This window comes from Sceloporus undulatus, chromosome 6 (assembly GCF_019175285.1).
Source record: "Sceloporus undulatus isolate JIND9_A2432 ecotype Alabama chromosome 6, SceUnd_v1.1, whole genome shotgun sequence".
In the NCBI taxonomy this organism is placed as follows: domain Eukaryota; kingdom Metazoa; phylum Chordata; class Lepidosauria; order Squamata; family Phrynosomatidae; genus Sceloporus; species Sceloporus undulatus.
In genome coordinates this window covers 112,539,177-112,563,813 of record NC_056527.1, presented here as the reverse complement: position 1 = coordinate 112,563,813, position 24,637 = coordinate 112,539,177, and the positions used below count along the sequence as shown (strand labels likewise).

Sequence of the window (24,637 nt, the reverse complement as noted above, 5' to 3'; positions counted from 1 at the left end):
GGAACAAAATAACCACTGCATCTTTGCAAGCAGATCAGAAAAAGGCTTGGCCACTTTTTCATGGGCTTTTGGAAACAGACTTCTAGAAAGAGGTGGGCTGAGACAACAGATATTAGATGCATCATATTGCTCTCAATGGTTTGGGATTTGTTTTGAGGTTTAAGAGTTCCGCTTCATATAAGGTTCTTTCTTTAGCCCTGAAGAATGGTGTGGGATCTTTTTTATATAATGATATTAGACTGCATCCATGCTACATTCACTGCATCCCACAGAGAAATCAGTGTGTAAAAGGTTATCATGACTTGTGATAGGTTGGTGTCTTTGTGTGAAGATGCTCTCAAAATAATCTACCCACAGTTAGTCAACCTTGGACTAGCAGTTAGAACTGCACACTCCTATGGGAAGTTGTAAAAATGTGTCTTTTGTTGTCCAGCTAGAAAAAGGACACACTTTTACAACTATCTTCTGTGTAAAAAGAACGATGTCATGCAATTCCAAAATCTGAAATATTCCAAAATCCAAAACTGACCATGTGGGTGGCTGAAACGGCACAGAGAAAGCCACTACTCTCTGGCTCTGTTTCTGCTTTATTTTCTTTTGTCGTAAGACTCTAGGTTTCCTAATGCAATGGAAAAACAGGAGAGGCCTGTCCTAGGGAATTACTACTTACATTCCTGCAGTTTAAAAAGTTCCAAGTAGTATGGCAGGAAAGGGTCCTAATAAGATTTGGAGGTGAAAGAGGAGAAATGAGTGTTACAAAAGCCCTCCTTTTGGGGTGTCTAGGCATTACCATTTACAATTTAGCTAGAAAACAGGAGAGGGCTCTTAGTGGCACTGCTGCTAAAAGACTAGCCACCAATGGCTATGCTGCCTAGAGCAAATGGACACCGAGGTCAAACATTTAGTGGGCCACACTATTTATTTGAGTCAATCGGTATTCTATTTTTCCACAATGAAATTAGAATAATCACAATATTTTACAATATAAGAAGCAAGAAGAAAGCAAAGAGATATTAGCACTAGAGAAAAACCAATTGTACTATTCAGATAACTCTTATCAAGCATTTTTGGAAGCTTGTTTCGGTAATAACAATATAACTAGAGGACCTATTGGACCTCCCCAGGAAAAAACAGCTTTGGTTGAGCAATTGGAGAAGATTCTCTCAAGTGTCCTGAGCTAGCTAGCTTCAGCCATAGTCAGGATGCAGACAAAATAGTCTCCTACTAGAAGAACATTTATGCTCTTTATGTGTCTTGCAAAAAGTCACCCGATTTGTATGAACAGCCTCAGGAACAAGATAATTGCTGGTGAGTCTAATTCAAGGAAAGAGCATGTGTGAACCCCTAAATTCCAACCTTCCCCAAACCTCTCCAAAAACATTTACACATTTTTCAGGTGGAAAAAAAAACTCCTCACATGCCTGGCATTGTAATGAAAACCCATTGCTCAGTTTGCCATTGGGTCATGTGACCCCCTCCATTTCCCAACCCTTATTGACATTTTCCATATTGTAAAAGCAACACATTCTGTGCATACATGTGAAGATAAAGGGAGAATTCAATGGGCATGTCATGTACATTATCATCGGGCAACTTGTTGTCATAGTAGTGGTGAGGGATGGGCTGATTGTTCAGGTCGTGCAGGAAGGGCCAGAAGCCATAGAGGGTGATGCGCTGACAGAACTCCAAAGCCATGCTAAGGAATATGAAGCCAGAGGACAAACGATTTGGCTGCAAGTTTTTATTCCTCCAGTAGTTCTTTAGGTTAGCCTGGTACTGTGGGTTCAGGAAGAAAGCCTTCTGTGCCAGCCCAAATCTCTCTATTGTATGCATAACACGGTAGCCCACATCACTGTTATGAGAATGTGTGAAGATGGGAAGGAAGATGAGGGCATCTCTGTAAAGGCCCAAAGCATCTGCAAAGGGCTTCTGCTCAGCCAGCAAGTGATGGAATCTGAAGGAAGAGTGAAAAGAGGCTTGCATTCAGTAAATGAAGGGGGAAAGGCTTATGATGTAAATCAATAAAGCAGCTCTATGGCTGTTGAGACTGGGGCTGGAGAGACGAAAGCTTGATGCTCACTGAGCTAATAGTTATTCTGTCATGCAGACTCACTCTACTAGATTGGTTCTGCCCCTCTTCCAACTAGTTGTTAACAGGAAACCTGTGTTTCTGGTATGCAGAGGGAAATGAATGACAAGGGATGCATGTTCAAAGAAATAACTGTTTAAAGGTCCTGAACTGTATGCCAGCTTTTTGAGAGAAAGACAATAGCTTAGTGACTGAACAGATGCTTTGTGTGCAAAAAGTTCAATCCTTTGCTATCTCAAGTTTCAAAGGCTCAGTTAATAGCTAATGGGAATGGCTCTGAGCTCCTAAAGAACTAGTGTTAGTGAGAGCAGATAATGCTGGGTCTGGTTGATACTGTATATAGGGACGCCTCAAATTTGAATGCAGAGTGTTTTTGTTGTTGTGTGCCTTCAAGTGGTTTCCAACTTATGGTGATCCTAAGGTGGGTCTATTATGGGGTTTTCTTGGCAAGATTTGTTCAGAGGAGGTTTTCCATTGCCTTCCCCTGGGGCTGAGAGTTTTAGTGAGAGGTAAATGGTGGAGGTGATCTGTGCATACCTGTTTTGGGATGGTGGTGCATGGACCTCTGGTTCAAATTTCTGTGGTCCTTAGGGCCCATTCACACTATACAATTATAGCACTAAGATTCCAATTTAACTACCATATCCTAAGGAATCCTAGGGTTTGAAGTTTGGTGAAGCACTACAACTCTCTGGCTGAGAATTTTAAATACCTCTCCCTGAACTACAAATCTCATGATTCCATAGGATGGTACCATAGAAGTTAAAGTGAAATCATGGTATTATAATTGTACAGGGCCTTTAGTTGATAATTTTAATCATACATCACTCTTATCATCCAAATGAGCCAATACACCTGATGTAGAGTTAGAAATCCCCTTACTTATTTTTAAGGATGCTGGGGTTAATGGTAATCAAACTTGTCTTGGTTCCCACATCTTCAGAGAAGTTCATGGGAGGCAGGTTGAACCTGGATTGGGAAGACAAGAGTAGAAAAAATGCATCAAAGCCAGTGTCAGCTGTCAGGTATGTGGTATTTTGGGCTCTGTAAGTAAAATCAAGATCTGCTCTTCAGGTTTTAAAGCTTTTTTAATTTTCTCTTTCTGTTTTCAGTAACATGGAGACTATGTTTTTTGCCTTCCAGGGTGGCAACTTTGCAGCACTGAATTGTGACCCCTTCCTTCCTTGCTTGCTTGTGTTTTTTTTTCATAACACACATAAACAATGCCTGCCTCAACCCTTTGCAAAGCTGCAGTTTTCCAAATTAGAAAATATCAATAAAACTTCTTCCTTGCCCCTTTAATTTAAGGTGGACTGGATCATACTATTCTGTCAAGGTTCTTCTGCCTCATAGAGAATGCACAGTTTTGACATCAGCCCTTAATACAATTTGGGCCCTATGGTGTCATATCCCTATTAGAGGACTCATCCAGTGAAGACAAGTTTAAGCACCCTTACCTAAGTATGATAAGGAGCCCTCTGCCTCCAAAGATCCTTGATATTACAGGACTTGAATCGCTAGACAGAAGCAGCATGGCAATAGAGGCAAAAGAGAAGGCTGAACTCCTTTCAAGTCCTCAAGCTACCAGAAGAGAATTCCCTTTGGGAAATTTGGGAACTGCAAATTTCAAGCCTAATTGGGAAATTATTTGTTCACTACTCAGTACTACAACATGAACTTCTCACACAGGAGTTCCCAAGTTCAATCTTTTGGACTTGCAGGGAGAGGTGGAAAACTACTCTAAATCCTGGAGTGTCTGTTAATCTACATTGACAATATTGGCCAACATGGAATGATGGTCTGACAGAGTAAAAACAACTTCAGTTTTCAAGCACAAGGCTTGCTGATATATACACAATAAGGACGTGGTGATACCCAGGTCCTCCACTTGAGATCCTCCTGCCTTGTCCACTTGAAGTGTAGACTGTTACCTTCAAAGAAAGAGTTACCTGACTACTAGATCTGCCTGGTCAATCTCATGTCCACAATTGCTGTTTCGCAAGGTTCCACCATTGCCCACCACCGCACAGTTCTTGTACTGAGACTGTGAGAAGGGTGATGTCTAGATTTTTTTGAGGCGTGGGAACAGAATTGAAAAGATTTGTTTAAAAAAATTAAATGTACAAAAGATATATTTAAGATTTACAGAAAAAAAGTTAATCCAGTGATGATTATACCAGAATTAATAATTCTAACGTTGCAAAGATAACCTATCTTTGTATGAATCTGTTTTGTGTTGCTATTTTATTATGGATTTGGATGTAGTACATTAGATTCAATTCAGTGCACCAAGTTCCTGCACTGAACAGGGAACTGGATTTGATGCCTTATGAGTCCCCTTCAAACTTTATGGTTCTATGATTCTATAAGCCACAGTGTCCTAGATTCTATAAAGCCAGCTTTATACAGGTAGGGTGACAGATTTATTCTAGTAAAAGAGAGTACGTATTTTGATTACTGTTAGAAAATCAAACCCTGTTTCAGTATCATCTGATGCTGATGTTGTTAGGGCAGATACCTGAAAGGTAAGTTATGTAAACCTAGTATGACCATTATTGGTGTATTATTGATTCAGTTGGCCAAATGAATGTGCTCTCTTAAGTACATATTAAACTATCTTATTCAGACCATTGGTCTATTTAGGACAGTATGTTACTCCAGCTGATAGCAGTCCTCTAGGATCTCAGGCACAGTGCTTTTCCAGCTCTGCTAACTGAAATCATTTATTTCAAGATTGGAAATATATTCCCGTTCAAGGGCCAAATTCAATTTTAAAGAAGTTCTTAGGAGATAAATTTTAGTGATGAGCAAGATCAAAGGCTACGAGGCCCCCAAGTATCGTATACTGTTGCTTAGCCAGTATCTAAGCCATAGAAGAAACATTCTAGTTGGCCTGAGGAAAGTCATATATAAAAGTTGGAAACCATTATATGATGATGTCATGGGATCAGGAAGGCAGTATGACCATCTGGGAAGACAGTATGGCCCTGTGGAAAATCCAAGAGGGCTGGATTGGGATGCCACGAGGACTGGGTTCAGCCCCATGCCATGAGATTCCTCACCTCTGCTTAAATTGCATTGCCAAGGATTGATCCTGAGACCTTTTGCATTACAATATGTACGCACTACCACTTAGGTGAAATCCTTCCCCTAATGCTTGCTCCTTTGCCATTTCAAATTAGTTCCCCACCACATCCAAAAACAACGCAAAACAAATCCCCAAAAGGAAATACCTGTATATATTTATAATTTATAATAATATTTTTTCCACTCACCTCTGGCAGCAGCTTTATGAGCTCAGCTTCCACAGCTATTTTGATATTGTCCTCCAAACAGCTAATATTTGATCCTAGAGGTGTGTTTTCCTTGGTTAGGACTAACTGGAAGGAAGCATTGCAGCATTGCTCTAGTTCTGCCCTGCAAGGGGATAGTTCCTAGATTAGTGTTAATACCACAAGGAATGATACGAATATCTTGCAGACAAACTTGCCACTGCAAAGACACTGCTATCCCACTGTAATTTTGCTTCTCTCCACTTTTTCAAATCTTTAAAGCTTTGCACAACCAGGAGAGACTGTTCATGCTGCATCAGCCCATTCAACATTTCAGCTCTAACCATTAGGAAATATTATTTGCACTTTGAATAACAATAGCCAAAAGCCAGACGATGATAATAATTGTCTCATTTTTGTTGAACATTCTTCTTGAAGAGAGGAAGAAACATCTGTTTTTCGCTGCCTGTTTTGTTGTTGTTTTGGTAGGAGGGTTTGTATGGCTTTGAGTTGAATTTTCGTTCAATTTTAATACTGCTGTCTATTACTGTTTCTAAACTTATTTATTAAAGTAGAAAAAACAGCTTTTGCTGTGCGACTGTACTTATATGAACACATTAAGGTCTTGTAATGGGGTATAAACAGTATATTTTTGGTTCCAGTTCATCTATGTATGCTTTTGAACAGATGAGAGAATAGTGCTATTACCTGTATCGAGCCACTTCTATGGCATTGGGTTCCCAAGGATATCTCCGTGTGAGCAGCAAATGCTTTAGTCTTATTTTGTCCTGCCTTGATAATTCATTTTTCCAATGCCAATAGCCTGTTTTCCAGTGAAAGCGGACATGTCTAAGAAAAAGGAGAGAGTGAAACACAGCGCACATGTATATACATGCTCTCTCACAGACATATACACAACCAAAAAGCCATAATAACATTTCTCCAAGGGGACGTTGCTTCCCAGATTCAACTTGTGAAATTGCATGCAATTTCTTCTATTATGAAATACAATCATTGGCAATTTGAGTTCTTACTCTTATTTCCCTTGTTCTCTGGTTTTACATGTTATTGCTATAATTTGACTGTATATTCATGTTTTTACAACTGTTATAAAACATGTTGTTGAAAGTCAGGGCAGAAGTATTGGACATCAATAAATATGCACTCTTAAACTGTTTCTTAAGGAGCATCTTAAGAGCAAGTTGTCTGTGGGAATAGACCAGGTATTTCTTCTTCAGAAAACAGAGAAGACAAAAAGTTCCTGCCTTGTGGATCCATTCCTTTCTCCAACATGAAAGTGAGGACCATCTTCATTTGTCTTCTCAAATTAGTCTTTCAACCAGTAATGCTTTTTTTCCAAGTGGCCTTCCATATTCAGACAAAAGCCCACTGTGACAACAGCCAAGTATCTTTAGGGAATCCTTCTTCTCTCTATAGCCTGATACTTCAGAGATTCACTAGTAAGCCAAATTCAATCATTTTGGATTATTTCAGTGTTTGCACAGGGAGAAAGCCTAATGTAAAATACGGGAATAAATGGGTAGCTGTGACCATGTTTAGAGCAAAGGGACCTTGAAGCACCTTTGAGACTAACTGTGCAAAAGAAGTTGTACCATAAGCTTTCGCAGACTTGTTGGTCTACTTCCTCAGATGCAGTAAGACTCCCTATAGTTTCAAGACAGAAATGTCACTGAGATACTGAAATTCCACTCAGCTGATTTCCAGGGACTGTTCCCCTGACTAGGGAGTTAACAGATTGCCTTAAAGGACCAATGATTCTTTTGGGTTCTTTTCTTGGGGGGAAATCGGATTTCTTTTCAATGTACTATGTAACATCCCTACAATGTACACTCAATAAAGTTAATCTGTTTTACTTTTCTAACTTCTGAGGTTTTGAAAGATTATATTTCCATTACCTGAAAAGAATGACAAAGTGGACAAGGCAGGCCAGATAGAAACACCATTTAAGTATCTGGTAGCTTGCCATAAGGGTGAAGGATGTGGGAAGCTTCAAGTCACTGTCCTATTTCTTTGGCAGTATTTAGTTCCTTCAGCTGTGTTCAGTTACGTAGCCTTGTACCAGACAACATCAGTCACACGTACGTTGACTCAATAAACCTGTTTAAAAAAACAAAGTCGCCATACTTCATTTACTGTTCTTCATTCCAGAACCCATGAATTTATATCCCAATCCAGCAGGAAAAATGTCATATGAGCAAAACATACAGCTCTCAGTCTAACCAAATATCACCTCCCAAGCATCAGGTAGGATTTTCAGATCTCAGAGCCTTCTGCAGTTCTGAGGCCAAGGGCAAGAAATCTCAAGGAAAAAGCACTGCCTTGTAACATGTGAGTGCATATATTTTCCTCGTTACTTAGGCTTGTTGGTGGTTTGCTTTTTTAAATGAATGGTATACTCTGTGCAACATTAGACTGATGTATCATAGAATCATAGAGGTGGAAGGGACCCCAAGAGCCATCCAGTCCAACCCCATTCTGCCATGCAGGAACTCTCAATCAAAGCATAGCCGACAGATGGCCATCCAGCCTCTGTTTAAAGACTTCCAAGAAAGGAGACTCCGCTACACTTTGAGGAAGGAGTGTGTTCCACTGTCGAACAGCCCTTACTGTCAGGAAATTCCTCCTAATGTTGAGGTGGAATCTCTTTTCCTGGAGCTTGCATCCATTGTTCTGGATCTGGGTCCTATTCTCTGGAGCAGCAGAAAACAAGCTTGCTCCCTCCTCAATATGACACCCCTTACAGTATTTAAACAGGGCTATCATATCAGCTCCTAACCGTCTCTTCTCCAGGCTAAACACCCCCAGCTCTCTGAGTCCTTCCACATAAGGGATGGTTTCCAGACCTTTGACCATTTTGGTTGCCCTCCTCAGTCTGGACACACTCCAACCTCTCAACATCCCTTTTGAATTGTGACCCCTGTGAATGTGGAGAAACCGCAAATAACAAAAAAACAAAAAACAAAAAAAAAAAAAAAAAAAAAACAAAAAAAAACAACAACCCATGTTTTTACCTGAGAGGACACCTCTCTAGGAATCTGTAAGTCCTCCACTGCAACTCTATGGTCAATGTCTGCCAAACATTGACAATAGAGTTGCACTGGAGGACCTAGATATTCCTAGAGAGAACATATTAGTCAAATCCATGAATAATCAAATCCGCAAATATGGCGGGATGAGTGTGTGTGTGTGTGTGTGACACACACACACACACACACACACCACCTAAACTATATGCAGGGGGGCTGCCTGACATATTCCTGACAGAGCACAGCTTTCCTTCCATCTTAGGCTGAAAATGAAGCATTTTTTAAAAAGGAGACTGAGGGTGTAGCATCCACACTGTGGAATTAAACCAGTTTGGCACCACTTTAACTGCTACAGAGTGTCAGGATTTGTAGTTTGTTGAGGCAATCAGCCTTTTATATCCAAGAGCTCTCATGCCTCCTCACCAAAACCCATAAATCCCAGGGTCATGGCCGTTAAAAGTGGCATCAAAGTGGCTTAATTCTGTGGTGCGGCTGCACCCTGAGGAGATTCTGGGAACTCAGAAAACAAAAACAAGAAGAGCATAGACAGTTGCAGAGAAAAGGGGGGGGGGGAGATAAAAAGAACCAGGCAGAAAAAAGCCATGAAGGAGATAGCAGTCGCTCTCTCACCACCATCTTATGCCTTCACACGGCAACGTTTTGTTCAGTGGCTGAGCTGTTGTGTGATTGTGACAAGAGCCTGAGGCCTACACTTGGGTCCCAGCAGGATTGTGTAGCCAGAAACAGGCCTGGTGTGTGTGCCCTGAAGCCTCATCATGTCGACTTATGGCGACCCCATTCATTTCATAAAGTTTTCTAGTCTCTTCCTCTGAAATATAGCTTAAAGCCCTTGGTATCCGCTGGCCATCTCCCATACAAGTACTAACCAATGCTGGCCCCTGCTTAGCTTGCTGCAGTGCAGATTAGACCAAAGTTAGACAGACAAATACAACAATTTAACGTGGCCTCCCTATATTCCTTCTTAGAAAAGTCTGTTTATTTATTTATTTCATTTATTTTTATATTATTATTATTATTATTATTATTATTATTATTATATTGTGCTATAAATCTACATAGCGCTTTACAGACATCATAAAATCAAAACATAACCTTCCAAGAGCATACAATCTAAAAAATCATAAGATAAAAATAATATACCGTGATTACACGAATTATCTCATTATTTTTCAGATTTTTTTATTTTTTATTTTTCAGATTTTATTTTCCCCCCCAAATATTATATTTTATTTTATTTCCTGGGAATCCAAAGATTTATACATAGATAGAACATGTACATAAAAAAGAGTACGTTGTACAATGTAATACAATCCAATAGCAGAATAGAGACATATAAAATAAAATTAAAAAAATGAAAAGTAAAAGACGTGAGCGGAAAAAAAGAAGAAAGAAGAAAAAAAGAGAAATAAATCAATCACTCGCAAAAAGTGTATTTATTAATGCATAAATATGCCATCAATGACCCGTAAAACTGGAGGTTATTCCATATTAAACGCCTCCTGGAAACATGCCTGTTTACATAAGCCTGATCACGTCTGCTGTGTTTTCTCTGTTACAGTTGTTTTAAAACAGTTTTAAGTCAAAGTAAATAAACTAGGAATTTTATAAGTGTGTGGGGATGTTTTTATGCAATAAAAACAACCAGGGCATTAAAATTCTCTTTTTGGAGCCCTAGATCTAATTTTCACTCTCTCTCTTTCATTCTCTCGACAGAATAAAATCCCTCTCAGTATATATAAAAAGAAATCAAACAATATTAAATGTCTTAAAAACAAATTTAAAATTTAATACATAATAAACTGCTACTTGCTTAATGTTGCTTTACGCTGTTTCTGATAATATGATAATATTATCAATATAAACTTTCAAGGTGGATTCTTTTAATATGAGCATGTCTTATTTGCCCTTTTAAATTGATGTATATTTTAACAGGTGTATTTTAACTGATGCTGTATATTTGTTAATTGTTGTTGTTCCATGGGGAGAGGCAGGTAAGAAACACTACTACTACTGCTACTAATAATAATAATTTGAAACGTTTAACACTGTGCGTGGTTTGAGATACTACTATATCAAGCTTTACAGTATATATCAAGAAGTATAGCAAACGTTTGAGATACTACTATATCAAGTATTAATTTTAGAAATAAATAAATGAACTAGGGACCTGAAAGAAGACTTTGGTTTTCATGTTGTGCCTTCTTCCACTACTTTCTGACTGGGATTAATTATTATTTATTATTATTGTTGTTGTTGTTATTGTTTATTTCTATAGCACTGTAAATGTACACAGCACTGTACATACAAATAATCAAATCAATAAAAATAAAACCATCTCTCTCCTTTCACACACAGGCTAAACCAGAAACCGGGAACAGATTGAATGTGAATTTATTGACAGAAAGGGCTTCATGTTCAGTGTAGATCATTCAATAGATGACTGCCATTATCATCTGCCATTGGTTGGAGACACAACAAAAGCCATCTGAGAAGGTTTCCCCCCTTTATTGAGATTTTAATATACAGCATTGTTGATCTCTCTGTCTTTAATCTATAGCAAATACAGCTGCTTGTCCTCCATTGCATAAATACATCTCTCCCAGCCAGAGCCTGTTTTTGGAAGAGACGTCCAGTTAAATGTTGGAAGGAAGCAGCATCTGAGTAAATCAAGGTAACAGCCTTGCCAATTTCCAAGGTATTTCCCAGAATCTGGGGAATTTAATTAATTTCTATCTGGGGATTTTGGCTGAATATTCTGGTAAATATTGGAGAATTCTTTTGGATTTTGGTAAAACATTCTGGGGAATATCTTTGAGGCTTCTTGGCAACACTGCAAGGTAAACCATTTATTTGTTCCTTGGGGTGGTAGCATGGACTCCTCTAAGGTTTGGTATGTCACCTGGGAACCTTTCCCTGTCCTTAAAAATCAATGCAAAATATTGGGGTAGTGGAGGTGGACTATATACTTTGTTGAGACAAAAATGGGACATTGGGAAGACAAAAATGGAACAGGGCTATGTAATATTCCATATTCATGAAAACATAAGACTCTAACAAAGGTTTTATTACATGAACATATTGAGCTAACAATTATTCTTCAGTGACAAAACTCATGCAAAATTTTAGAGGGGGATGGCATTTCACCATAAGCATACCATGAATATTTCTCCGATGAAGTGATTTTACACAGCAAATTTTGCTCTTTCAACATTTTATCATAAAACATCTCACAACCCAGGACACTTTTTTTCTTTTTTTGACAACCACAATTTCAAACAGGGATCTTCAAATCATTTTTGCAAGATAGCAGGACATTTATTCTTGAAAGCAGGACAAAATTGACATTTATATTAAAACGACAGGGTGGTCTGGATATATGAAAGAAACAGTAGCGTCCCATTTAAAACGGCACACACTATACATATTGCTGCTGTTCAGCTCTTCCTCAGGACCACACAAGAGGCAGAAATCAAAAACATGTTCCAACCATTTTTTTCCAGAGACAATCCAATTCAGATGGTGAAAATAATCCCGGTAGAATATGGATGGAATATGCCATAGTCAGGCAATTCTGGTTGGAGGTTATTTCAGTAATCTCAGAAATTACAAAACAGGACATCTCGCCTGTACAAGTTTTTTATTGCTTTCATCCTTTTTGAATGTAAACAGAAAACTGAAACATGAAACATTAATCAGTTTTGTTTTTTTGATGGCAACAACCAGGATTGAAATTGCTAAAAATGGGAAAACTGGTAATTTCTCCATAGAAAACTGGTAGCATCGTCGTGTATGGGATGTACTGTTAATGGAAAAGCTGATTGCAAGATCAAAAGATCTAAAAAACTAGCATTTTGTAAATCTTTCTAAGAGACCTGGTTCCCTTTCCTGGACATAGGAGTTTATCACTCGGGAGGCAGAGTGCCCAAATTCCATACATAAACGGGATTAAAATCCCGTGAATATCCTGCAAGAATGGGATTGTTTTCAGACACGTTGAGGCACTTTGGCATTAACCTGTGCAAAAAGTGGCAAGATTGTGCCTCTTTTTAACTTCTGGATTTTCCCAAAGCTAAAAAGCAGCACGATTTTGCTGCTTTTTGCATATTAATGTTAATGCCAAAGTCGTGCGATGTCTGAAAACAATTCTGGTCTTGCTGGATATTCACGGATTAAATCAACGGGATTCAGGCACTTCCCTCCTGTGTGATAAACACCTGTGTTAACAACAACACCAAATGTCCAAACCTACCAGCTCATCACTTGGGTTTTGGAAGGACATTTATACATGAGGTTTCTTACTCTGCGACAGTAATAGAAGACCTTTAATTTTTCCTAACTTTTATTTTGGCCTTTGAAACACAGCTTCTAGAGTTTGTTTTGTTGTTTGTTGCCAAGTTTATTCTTATTTAATTCATGTATATTGTCTTGATTGAACTTCTATAATAAATTTATTTTATTAAAAAAAGAAGAAAATAATTCTGGTAGAATGTGGGTTGAATCTTTGATGTTCACATGCATTTTGTTCACCCCACTTAACCCAGGATAATCAATCTTGGTTCCCCCCTAAAAGATTTACATTGTCCGCTGTGTGCATAACGGATGCGAATAGACTTGGGGTAAACCAGGATAAAACTCTGGATCCCTTGAACATGATTTGACTATTCATCATTGACTCCATCTTTATTTGCAGTGCTGACATGTGTGGGCAACAGAGTTCACAGAGATGTGCATAGATGCAGTTTCACTATAAAATAGTGTGAACAACAAAACATGAGTTAGATTATTTGCATCGTCACACTAAAAACAACAACAACCCACGTCTGAATAATCTTGGGCCATTTTGTTTGCCTAGTGTTTTGCTCTTTTAATCCCCTCCCTAAAGATTTTTCTTTTGGTATTTCTTCAAACTTTGCAGTTCCCTAAAGCATGCTGATACTTCCCTCTTGCTTCTCACTGGCCTTGTTTATGCTACAGTCTTGGCCTAAGCATTAATTTGCTTTTAGTATTGATAGTGGTGGTAGTAATATTGGCAGGACAAAGGGGTGTAGAGCCTTGCCCCAAGAGGCTTACAATCGATGGTTCAACACAAGAGAGACAGGGAGCAGGAGAAATGGAGGAAATGGAAGTAGCTAGGAGTGGGTGTTTGTATAGAATATCTGTTTATTTTAGTTATGTGTAATGAGGCTTAGTTATAATAAGGGTTGGAGATGAAAGGATTATGGAAAAGTAGCTTTAGAGAAGGGATTTTAAAGAAAAAGCGGTTCAGTCCCAAAGGTAAATATCAGGGGATTAGCAGTGGCTTTTCTTGTGCATTAACACTAACCATTATGGCTATTTCACACATTGCAACTCATGAGATAAATCTGAAACCACTAAAACCCTAATGTGAGGAAGAACTAAGTTTTTCTAAGTATCCTTTAAATTCTATGCACAACGAAATACTTTTAAATTATGAAAGCTTTCACGGCCGGCATCCATAGTTTTTTTGTCGGTTTTTGGGGCTGTGTGGCCATGTTCTGGATCAGTTTATTCCTGATGTTTCGCTAACATCTCTGAAGATGCCAGCCACAGATGCTGGTGAAACGTCAGGAATAAACTCTTCCAGAACATGGCCACAGAGCCTGAAAAACCCACAAAAAAACTTTTAATTGAACTTTATCACTTTTTCATTCCTTTTTAACTTTTGCAGCTGTAAATTTTTAACTAATGGTATGTTTGTTTAAACTGTTATATAGCTGCCCTGAGATCCAAACTGGGAAAAATGCATGATATAAATAAGAAATCAATCAGTTGAGTGTACAAATTGTAAATGTAATGGATACAGAATACACACATGTGCCCAAATGCATAGGGGGGTGTGTGTGTGTGTGTTCTGGCACTGATTCTTGGAATGGGAATAAGGGTGTCCCTGTTTTTTGGGTGTGTTTAAAGTGTTATGTGATATTCAAACAGATGAAATCAATCCCCAGAAAAGCTTAAGCTCAAGATGGCTCAGGTTTGTTATTTATTCTGGCAAGGTTTGTGTAATGTTCAAACTACGTTGCTTACAGGGCCAAAATTCAGAATGAGAAGAGTCTTCCAGACTAGTGCAATGTAGCAAGTAGAAAAGGTAAGAATAGGGGTAGAAAGATTGAGGTTCAAATTCTTCCTCTGCTATAAAGGCTGCAGAGAGGTTTTACAGCCTTTCTTGTGCCCCTGGCAAGGTTGTTGTGCAGATAATAAGGATGGATAGGTAAACATGCTCACTCACTAGAAATCCTTTAAGAAAATACAAGTTAAAATAAACAAAACAAATAAATAATAAATGTTAAGTTGTAGTACTTCTGCTGCCACTACAGTCTGCCCTCCGTATCCACAGATTCTTTATCAACAGATTCAAACATCCACAGATTGAAAATATTCAAAGAATATATGAATTTCAAAAAGCAATCCTTGATTTTGCCATTTTATATAAGGGACACCATTTACTCTGCCATTGTATATAATGGGATTTGAGCATCCACGGATTTTGGAATCAAACCCTAGTAGATATCGAGGGCCACCGTACTAAAAATGTAAAGTGCCAAAACTAAGGGCAGGGGTGAAATATACATATATACATAAGGAAATTGTCTTAACTGCAGAACCTGTCAGTTGAAAGACCTGTATACTTTTTCCCTTTCACCCCTTGTCCTTAAATCTTTCTTTTCAGAGATGGCAATTTGTCTTGCTGGACTCGTGACCATTGCTATTGTGATTGCGAGCAGCTTCACAGTAGGTAAGGCTTGTCAGAAAATGGGGAATGTTGTTGGTTTTTTGACATATTCAGTTTGGATAAACAAACAGTTATGATTAAAAATGGCAAAATGTCCAATCTAGTGGACAACTGGACAGAAATGATACAATTTTGGAAAGATAACTGGGGAAGAACTGCAGGGAATTAATTTCTTGATAAATAGTGTAAACTTGTGAAAATGTATATGGCATACAAAAGGAAATTATTGGAAAATTGGAACAATGTGAAAAGAAATAGAGAATATAAAAATAAGATAAAAGGAAGGAAGGAAAGAAAGAAAGAAAGAAAGTGTAAGAATATGAATAAAACCAGAAGGATGGGGAGAGGAAGTCATTTGTGTATATATTAGAATGCATTTGTGTTTTTAGATTTGTTAATCTTGACTTTATATGTTGTATGTATTTGGCTTAGTGTATGAAATAATAAATATAACTGAAAAAGAAAGAAAGTGGGGAATGGGCAAGAAGTATTAGCTGAATATCTTATAGGGGCAATGGGCAGAAGTTCTTTAGTTGGGCCTCCAGCTCTGTTAGGGGCCACTGGAGGCCACATATGTGTTACTAGAAAAGAGAAACTGCTTCTTCCCAAAAGAGGATGAAAGAGGACACATATCTATGTAATGTTTCTATATGTGCATTTATGAATGTTATACATGCAGATGCACATTCAAAATTAATTATATTTGCCAATTATCAGGGCAAGGGGGAAGAATCTCAAGGCAAGAGCACTGGCTTGAAAAGCATGTGTCTATGCATTTTCCTCATTTGTTTCACAATTGAATGGAATACTCTGCACAACTTTGGTTGACACTTAAGATATCCTTCTTTATGTCAACAGGAGGTGCTGCCCCTTGTAAAATCATTAGGGCCTGACCCCTGTGACATCACAAGGACTAATCCCTGGGTCTGGTGTTTGGGGGCTGAAATTTTACAGTCTGCATTAACCCTGACCTGGCAGCCTTATTTAGAACTGAAACAGGTTTCCTAGACTTTGGTAGGAAAGAGAGAGTTGTAAAACAGATATTTTCTTTTTAGATACTGAAAACTCTATGCAAAGGGTTCGGAGGGATGATGATGATGATGACCGCAGCAGAAGTGAAGGTGAACCTGCACAGTTCTTAAGTATATGCGTGTTGCTTTGTATTACAATAGAGATGAACACATGTAGCCTTCAAGATTAGTTTTGTGGCTGTCACATGAGGTTTGTTATAAAAATATCCAGCATTTCCCCCAAGGCTGGAATTGAAGATACAAGAGATAAAAAGGAATACAAGTATAATCACATGTAGCTAAAAACATACAAAAACTAAGATTAAGATAGGATTAAACTGTCCATAGAACACTAGCATTAACTTAAAAACATAGAATAAGAATCCGTTTAAAAAAAAAACACAAGCTCTTTACATGTAGAACAACCAGTTCCCCAAAACCTGCTAGAATGGAGAAGTCACCCAATAGCAAAAGGACAGCAAGGATGGAGTCAGTTTAGCCTTCCTGAAGGCTTTCTTACGGAACATGCTGGGAAGGCGGTGACATTGAGAGCAGCACATCTTTCATGGTAAAACAAGGCAACCTGGAAGAGTCTTCCCTGCTTTAATGGAGAATTGTGTTTTAAAGACACTTCTTTAAAACAGGATACCTTCTCAAGTGCCTTGGTTTAGCGCAAAAACACTCTACAGGCAAACTAGAAGTGGCGCTTTCCCACTTCCAGTTGCTGACATCTGAATTTCCCTTTGGTAAAGTATGCTAAATTGGGTTCTCTAGAATTTCTGTAGCTGTCTTCCTCAATGTCATATCCCCTTGATGTGCTGAAACCACATCTCCCTCCATCCCAATGGCTGGGGATGATAGGGGTTGCAGGCGAGTACATTTCAAGGGTACCAGGCAGGGGAAAGCTTAAATTTCTCTTCAGATATGGACACATCTTATCTCAAACACACAGGACCAGAGGTTGAGAATGGGTTCAGCACCTTTGATAATCCTTCAAGTTAAAATCTGGAGCAGATTCACCATCCCATTGCCATGGAAGCCACCAGCCGCCATCAGAAAGGGTTTCTTTTTTATCTCAATGCACAGAGAGAAATTGGAGTAAGTGAATGAGAGTGACACGAGAAGGAAAGAGAAAGGGGAGCAGATTATTTGTTCTGGCTAGGCCTGCTTTTTGTCCATTGTCCATTGTTGACATACGGAAACAAGTTCCCTCCCCTTGGCCTAGGCAGATGATGAGTATCTCTGCAGAATCTCAAAGACTCTTCATCTTTAGCTACTTTAAACAGAAATGCCAGGGACTGAACATGCATGCAAAGCTCATGTAATTCCACTAAAGTCAGGGTGCTTTTCATAAAGTTGTGTTGCTGCTGCTTTCCTCTCATGGAGATCTGTTTCCTTTGTTCTTAGTACTCTTATGCCCTTGCTCTCAAGGATGCTGTGATGAAAATTGGTACCAGTACAAAGATGCTTGTTACTTTCCTGTGCATGTATCAAAATCCTGGCAACAGGCTAAGGTACATTGGGGCATATTATTTTGTTTGTTCAAATCTTCATATTCTAGGGGATGAGCAAATGCCTAATATACAGGATGTACCAAAAGTGTACCAGCTTGGTGTAGTGCAGGGGTAGGCAACCTGCGGCCCGCGGGCCGGATGCGGCCCGGCGAGGCCTTGGGACCGGCCCCAGCCCGGTCCTGCCGCCGGGGCCTTTGGCCTCTCGTGCACAGGGGCAAGGGGGGAAATTGTCTATAGACACCTCCGAAACATGCATTTATATCAACATTTTGTTAAAAATCAGCAAATATTTTTGCATGTCCTCCACTTTTTTTAAAAAAGTGTCCACCATTTGAAGATGTTGTCCTACATTTGTCCCGGTTTATTTATTTATTTAAATTTTTAAAAAATTATTTAATTATTTATTTTTTGGCTTCGGCCCCCCCAGTTGTCTGAGGGACAGCAACCCGGCCCCCGGCTCAAAAAGGTTGCCTACCCCTGGTGTAGTGTGTATGATTCCCAAACGTTAGTCCTCCAGATATTTTGGACTTCAGCTCCCAGAATTCCCAACAGTTGGTTAAGCTGGCTGGGGCTTCTGGGAGTTGAAGTCCAAAAACTTGGAGGACCAAAGTTTGGGAATCATTGATATAATGGTTTGAGTGTTGGACTCTGGAGATCAGGGTTTGATTCCCCACTCAGCCATGGAAACCCATTGGCTGACCTTGGGTGAGTTACACATTCTCTGACCAAGAAAACCCCATAATAGGTTTGCCTTAAGGTGACCATAAGTTGGAAATGACTTGAAGGCATACAACAACAAACCAAAAGTCATAGCCCATAGACAATTTACATGACCCAAAGGAGGCGAACATCAGAGAAAACTTTATTTAGGAGTGTTCAGAGGTTATGTGTCATCTGATAAAAAAAGTGTTTAGAAGAAAGCGGCCTCCAATTCAAATTTATATAATTTACTTAATAAATTGCCTATGGGGCATGACTTTTGGCACACACTTTTGGTGCACATATCTATATCACCTTATGAAGATATTGAACAGTAATGCTGAGCAGAATCACTGACATAGTAATATTAACTCTGTACCACCAATTGTGAGCAGGATCATAGAGTAGAGAGCAAGGTTAAAGCTACTCCTCATCTCAGCAGTTTTGATCAAGATACTTATTTCCCTGGGATGTTTCCCCAGGTTCAGCCATCTTTGTGTGGGAAGCTATGAAATGCAATGGTAGAATACATGCAGAGGTTTCTAGGTCAATTTGTTGTTGTTGTGTGCATTCAAGTCACTTCTCATTTATGGTGCCCCTAAGGTGACCCTATTATGGAGTTTTCTTAGCAAGATTTGTTCAGCCTTCCCCTGAGACTGAGAGCATGTGACTTGCCCAAGGTTACCCATGGGTTTCACGGCCAAACAGGGAATCAAACGCTAGTCTCCAGAGTCACAGTCCAACACTCAAACCACTGTGCATTCATGAATATCCAGGTACAATCCAAAACAAAAGAACTGGAAAGTCTTGAGACTTCATGTGATTTGCCTGTGAACATTTTGACACCTTGCTAGGATAGATTAGATCTGTTTTGGGGGATCTTTCTACATTGTTCTGAATCCTCCAATTTCTGGTAAAAATCTTGGCTCATTGCTGTGTACGGTGTTGCAAAGGGGCCCACATTTCCTCTCCTTATCTACCTGCAGCAGAACTGTGAAGACCTCAATGCTCATCTAGCCTCTGTTCACAGTGAAAACGAAGACAGCTTCATCTTTTATCTGATGTGGAAAAGAACAGATTACTGGCTTGGAGCAGAAAAAACTGATGTAAGTATGGGGTGAGGATGTGGAGCTATGGTTCTTTTCATTATACAATGAAAGAGTTCATGTATCACATCACTTCTGGTATTCAACAGTGTCCCAGATCAAATGAACAGCCTGGATCGTTTAGATCACCAGCTCTTTCAGAAAGGGTTTTGAGATGTATAAGCCTGCATAGTGTAGTGATTTGAGTGTTGGCCTATGACTCTGGAGACCGGGGTTTAAATCCATGGAAGCCCACTGGGTGACCTTAAGCAAGTCACTCTCTCTCAGCCTCAGAGGATGGCACAGGCAACTCCTCTTCTTGAACAGATCTTGCCAAGAAAACCTTGTAATGGGTTTGCCTTGGAATTGCCATATATAAGTCGTAGAATCATAGAATCGTAGAGTTGGAAGAGACCACAAGGGCCATCCAGTCCAACCCCCTGTCATGCAGGAAATCTCAGTCAAAGTATCCCTGACAGATGGCCATCCAGCCTCTGCTTAAAGATCTCCAAAGAAGGAGACTCCACCACATTCTGAGGGAGTGTGTTCCACTGTTGAACAGCCCTTACTGTCAGGAAATTCTTCCTAATGTTGAGGTGGAATCTCTTTTCCTGTAGCTTGCATCCATTGTTCTCGGTCTTGTTCTCTGGAGCAGCAGAAAACAAGCTTGCTCTCTCCTCGATATGACATCCCTTCAAATATTTAAACAGGGCTATCATATCACCTCTTAACCTTCTTTTCTCCAGGCTAAACTCCTCCAGTTCCCTAAGTTGTTCCTCATAGGGCATGGTTTCCAGACCCTTCACCATTTTAGGCACCCTCCTTTGGACATGCTCCAGTTTCACATTTTACTAACTTATTTGTAAGAATATCATGGGAAACTTTGTCAAAGGCCTTACTGAAATCAAGATATACTATATCCACAGCATTCCCTTCATCTACCAAGCTGGTAATTTTATCAAAGAAAGAGATTAGATTTGTCTGGCATGACTTGTTTCTCTGAAACCCATGTTGACTTTTTGTGATTATGGAATTGCCTTCTAGATGTTCACAGACTCTCTATTTAATGATCTGCTCTAGAATCTTTCCTGGTATTGATGTCAGACTAACTGGACGATAATTGTTGGGATCCTCTTTCTTCTCCTTTTTGAAGATGGGGACAACGTTTGCCCTCCTCCAGTCTGCTGGGATCTCTCCTGTTCTCCAGGAGTTTTCAAAGATTATTGCCAATGGCTCTGATATTACATTTGCCAGTTCTTTTAATACCTTTGGATGTAGTTCATCTGGTCCTGGAGACTTAAATTCATTTAGATTAACAAGGTATTCCTCTACTATCTCTTTACTTATTTTGTACTGAAATTCCCCTAATCTGTCCTCTGCTCCATTATCCTCAGGTTGAGCACCCTTTTCCTTTTCTGAGAAGACTGAGGCAAAGAAAGTGTTGAGTAATTCTGCCTTTTCTCTGTCTTCTGTTAGCATTTTGCCATCTTCTCCACGTAGTGGCCCTACAATTTCCTTCTTCCTTTTGCTGCGGACATATCCAAAAAAGACCCTTTTATTTTTAGCCTCTCTAGCAAGCCTGAGTTCATTCTGTGCTTTAGCTTTTCTGACTTTACCCCTACACATGCCTGCTATTTCTTTGAATTCCTTTTTTGTGATTTCCCCCTTTTTCCATTTATTGTACATATTCCGTTTAAAACTTAGCTCAGTTGAAAGTTCCTTAGTCATCCATCCTGGTTTCTTGAGACACCTCCCATTTTTCTTTCTCACTGGAACTGTTTGAAATTGTGCCTTCAGTATCTCACTTTTGAGAAACTCCCATCCGTCCTGAACTCGCTTCTCTTTTAGTATTGTTGACCATGGGATCACACTCAGTATTTCTTTAAGTTTACTAAAATCAGCTTTCCTAAAGTTTAGAATGCGTGTCTGACTATGCCTGGCTTCTCCTTTCCACTGTATAACAAACTCCAGGAGAACATGGTCACTTCCATGGTTCACCTTAGGGTTGCCATAAGTTGGAAACAAAGGCACATAACAACAACAATAAGCTTCCTAAACTGGTTCGTACTACCATCACTGCAGCTGTGATTATTTGCATTAGAGTTTCCAACCTAGGAAACTCCTGTTGTACCACAACCAGGAAATTTTACTTCTATTGGACTAGAATTCTTAGAATCTTCCAGCTGGCACAGCCATTGTGGGGCTTTTCACTTGCCATTGGCCATGGTGTCTGAGGGATTTTGGGAGCTGTAGTGCATAAAAAGTAACCTTACCAAGCTCTGTATGTGACTAGCCTTTCCCAGCATGTTTGCTCCCTCTGGATAGTCCGGAAAGCCCTGTGTTAGCTCTCTAGTGCTATCCTTTATGTATCCACTCAGCCATATGGCTGCGCAATCAATGGGGCTTACTTCCAAAATGATGGGTGGGCATCATGTGGCATATCTTAGCGGCATAAGCAAAAATTGGGAATGATGGCAGTTACAGCGCAATAACATTTGGTGAGCCATACATTAACCAGCCCAAGGGTACAGGATTTTTACCTTAATTGTTCAATCAAGGGCCTCTTCTGGTTTTCAAAAACTAACTTGTTTTTGTTATTTTATTTTTAATTTCTGAATTTTTAGGACACAGCAGCACCCTGGAAATGGATTGATAATTCTGCTATGGATTACCCTGATAAATTGCCAAACCAGGTGGCAGCCCAGCAATATGACCGTTTGACAGTCAGAGCAGGTGATGGAGGTCAGATTGGAGGGAGCGGGAACAAACTCTTTTCTCTCTTTTTATTTGAACATATTCAGCTTCTTGTGACCATTCAGCTTCCAGTGCAGTTCAGTTTTGGGAAACAATGGAAAATTGGGGCAGAGACAGAAAGGTGTACCTTCAAAGGGTGGTATACCCTTCAACACCTCATAGATGAAAACTGGGACAGATGAGGCTGTGCAACATCAGTGTGGGCAAAATGGCAAAACGTATGAATGAGGAAGAACACGCGAGACAGAGGCTGCAGCAGTTTGCTTTTGTCTGCGCCTAATGGAAAAGGCAAGACTCCATCCCTCCTCTCCTTTTCCCCCTACTAAGTTAATTAACTGCAAACTGTTTTTGCATTTTGAACTCAGTTTGCAGCAATTTAAGTAAACCAGGATGAAGGGGGAAAGTGGGGGAAAGAGAGAGAAACTAGGATATTTTAATGTGGAATGACAAGAGACTGTCCCTGTCAAGTCAGAACAGTAAGAGAGCATGGAGTGGGCTTTTCAACGGGTTCATGTGTGTCCTCATTTATACTGCAAATCTACTTAGTAAATACAGAACAATTTAAGCCTCACTTGTTCAAACAACCTCTGTGTATAGCTGTGAAAAAGAATACCTGATGTTGTATTCCTGTCACTAGTTTTTTTGTTTGTTTGTTTGTTTCATGTAAAAGAAAGCATTTACAGAAGATGGGATAGCATAGGGAAACATTAGGTGGAGGACTGGGCCTGGAGATCATTATTTTTGTTTTCTTTATGTTTAAAGTTAGACTGCATTTTCTTCTTAATTTCTTTAGTGATTGTTGCAAGTCTGTGATTCTGCATATCTTAGGTTGTTGATGTTTCTTCCTCCTGTCTTCATTCCTCCTCTTCCATGTCTAAACCTGTGCTATGTATATTTTCTGCATACAAGTTGAACAGATAGGGCGATTAAATATAGGCTTGCCTGACCCTTTTGCCAGTTGGGAACCATTCTGTTTCTCCATATTCTTTTCTTACAGTACCCTCTTGTCCTAAGTACAGATACCTCATCAGGACTATAAAATATTGTAGTGGGACTCCCATTTCTTCAAGAGCATTCCATAGCTTTTCATGATCTATGCAGTCAAGGCCTTGCTATAAACTATAAATCAAATGCTCATTTTTTCGCCCTGGAATTCTTTGGCTTGCTCCATTATCCATCATATGTTTGTAATGTGGTCCCTAGTGCCTAGTTGGACTTCTGGCAACTCTCTTTCCATATGTGATTGGAGTCTATGCTGTAAATTTTTGAGCATAATTTGTTCATTTTGCTACACAATTGTGTTTAATGAGACTGGAGTAACAATGAAGGGTATCGGGCCCACTGTATCTTGAAATTTAGAGGCGAGGGGGGGGGGTAGGAGGCTTAACTCTTTGAGGTTTTCTGCCTCCAACAAAAGCAAAAGGGTTTTAAATGGTTGCAGATGTACCTGAAAGCTTGTCTGGTCACCTGGTGTGGTTGCTTAGATACACAGATACATTGATCACCATCCATTACAAAAGGTGATTGAGCAAATAGGGAAAGTTCCAGAAAGACAGTATGCATAGAGTCATGCATAAAAACCTTCTTAAGTCCTTTTGCCAGTAGGGGATGTAAAGAGAATGTTTAGTTGAGAAGAATTTTTCAACAAAAACCAAATTCCATAATCTGTCAGATCAAAATAAAGAAGCCATGATCACAACATTTTAGCTGTCTAGATGTAGAACAATTATTCTTTTTTTTTGGGGGGGGGGTATAGCTCCCACAATCTCCGAGCCAGACAAATATTATGGCTGGCCAAATATCCACAAGCAATAATAAGAAATAGAGAATGTGAATTGATAAAAAAGACAGAGAGACACTTTGCCTGCCAGGTTTCTTTGTTCTTATTTTTAAAAGTCTTTTTTTCCTCCCCAGGTAAAACATCCTGGACGGCGTCCAAACAAAGCTCTCCACATAAATATGTCTGTAAATACCTACTGGATTGAGAATATATCTAGCATTGATGGAATAATCCTTCTGTATCTATAAAGCGGAGTTGTGGCTTTGCTTGACGATGATGATTCCAGTAGTGGAAATTATTCCGGAGCAGATCACTATCTGACAGGTTTCTTTCTGCTAATAGTCAGCTCTATAGAGCAGTGAGCTTTTGATGGCAGAACAATAAAGAAAACATTTTCAGATTGTGGATTATTTTTAACATGAAGCAACCTTCAAAATGTAAATCTTGTTTGTAGTCTAAACTGGTATGATCTTGAGAAGACTATACTGTGTGCCTCTTCTGAGTAACTGGATTAATTTTTGGAATGTTTCTGTGGACAGAGTAAGTGATTGTCCTGAAAATTACATGGAAAGCTGCCATGAGATGTAGGTACAGAGGGGTTCCTCCTTGGAA

At 39.4% G+C, this 24,637-nt stretch overlaps 2 protein-coding genes across 22 annotated transcripts; one reads left to right on the top strand and one right to left on the bottom strand.

The window, feature by feature from the left end:
• Positions 1–790: 790 nt before the first annotated feature.
• On the bottom strand, positions 791–14,698 carry LOC121933389 (alpha-2,8-sialyltransferase 8F-like). 7 transcript variants are annotated; one of them, XM_042473046.1, is made up of 7 exons: positions 14,680–14,698; positions 7,278–7,479; positions 6,070–6,210; positions 5,365–5,506; positions 4,039–4,151; positions 2,972–3,058; positions 791–1,954 (listed from the first exon to the last, which is right to left on the bottom strand). In XM_042473046.1, the coding sequence occupies exons 2-7, from the start codon at positions 7,346–7,348 to the stop codon at positions 1,492–1,494; spliced, it is 1,017 nt and encodes a 338-aa protein (XP_042328980.1). In that variant the 5' UTR covers positions 7,349–7,479; positions 14,680–14,698; the 3' UTR covers positions 791–1,491. The 7 variants fall into 7 exon arrangements, with proteins under 7 accessions (XP_042328980.1, XP_042328981.1, XP_042328973.1 ...); XM_042473047.1 differs by lacking the exon at positions 14,680–14,698 and adding an exon at positions 9,296–9,314; XM_042473039.1 differs by lacking the exon at positions 14,680–14,698 and adding an exon at positions 9,039–9,280.
• Positions 8,669–24,423, top strand: LOC121933392 (snaclec agkisacutacin subunit B-like). 15 transcript variants are annotated; one of them, XM_042473062.1, is made up of 10 exons: positions 8,670–9,160; positions 10,785–10,922; positions 11,037–11,100; positions 14,480–14,538; positions 15,121–15,186; positions 16,239–16,304; positions 17,601–17,707; positions 19,393–19,512; positions 22,116–22,233; positions 24,160–24,423. In XM_042473062.1, exons 5-10 carry the CDS (start codon positions 15,123–15,125, stop codon positions 24,228–24,230), a joined length of 546 nt encoding a protein of 181 aa, XP_042328996.1. In that variant the 5' UTR covers positions 8,670–9,160; positions 10,785–10,922; positions 11,037–11,100; positions 14,480–14,538; positions 15,121–15,122; the 3' UTR covers positions 24,231–24,423. The 15 variants fall into 15 exon arrangements, with proteins under 15 accessions (XP_042328994.1, XP_042328996.1, XP_042328993.1 ...); XM_042473059.1 differs by having other exon boundaries at positions 11,033–11,100; XM_042473056.1 differs by lacking the exons at positions 8,670–9,160; positions 14,480–14,538 and adding exons at positions 9,670–10,013; positions 10,362–10,420 and having other exon boundaries at positions 11,033–11,100.
• Positions 24,424–24,637: the final 214 nt, after the last annotated feature.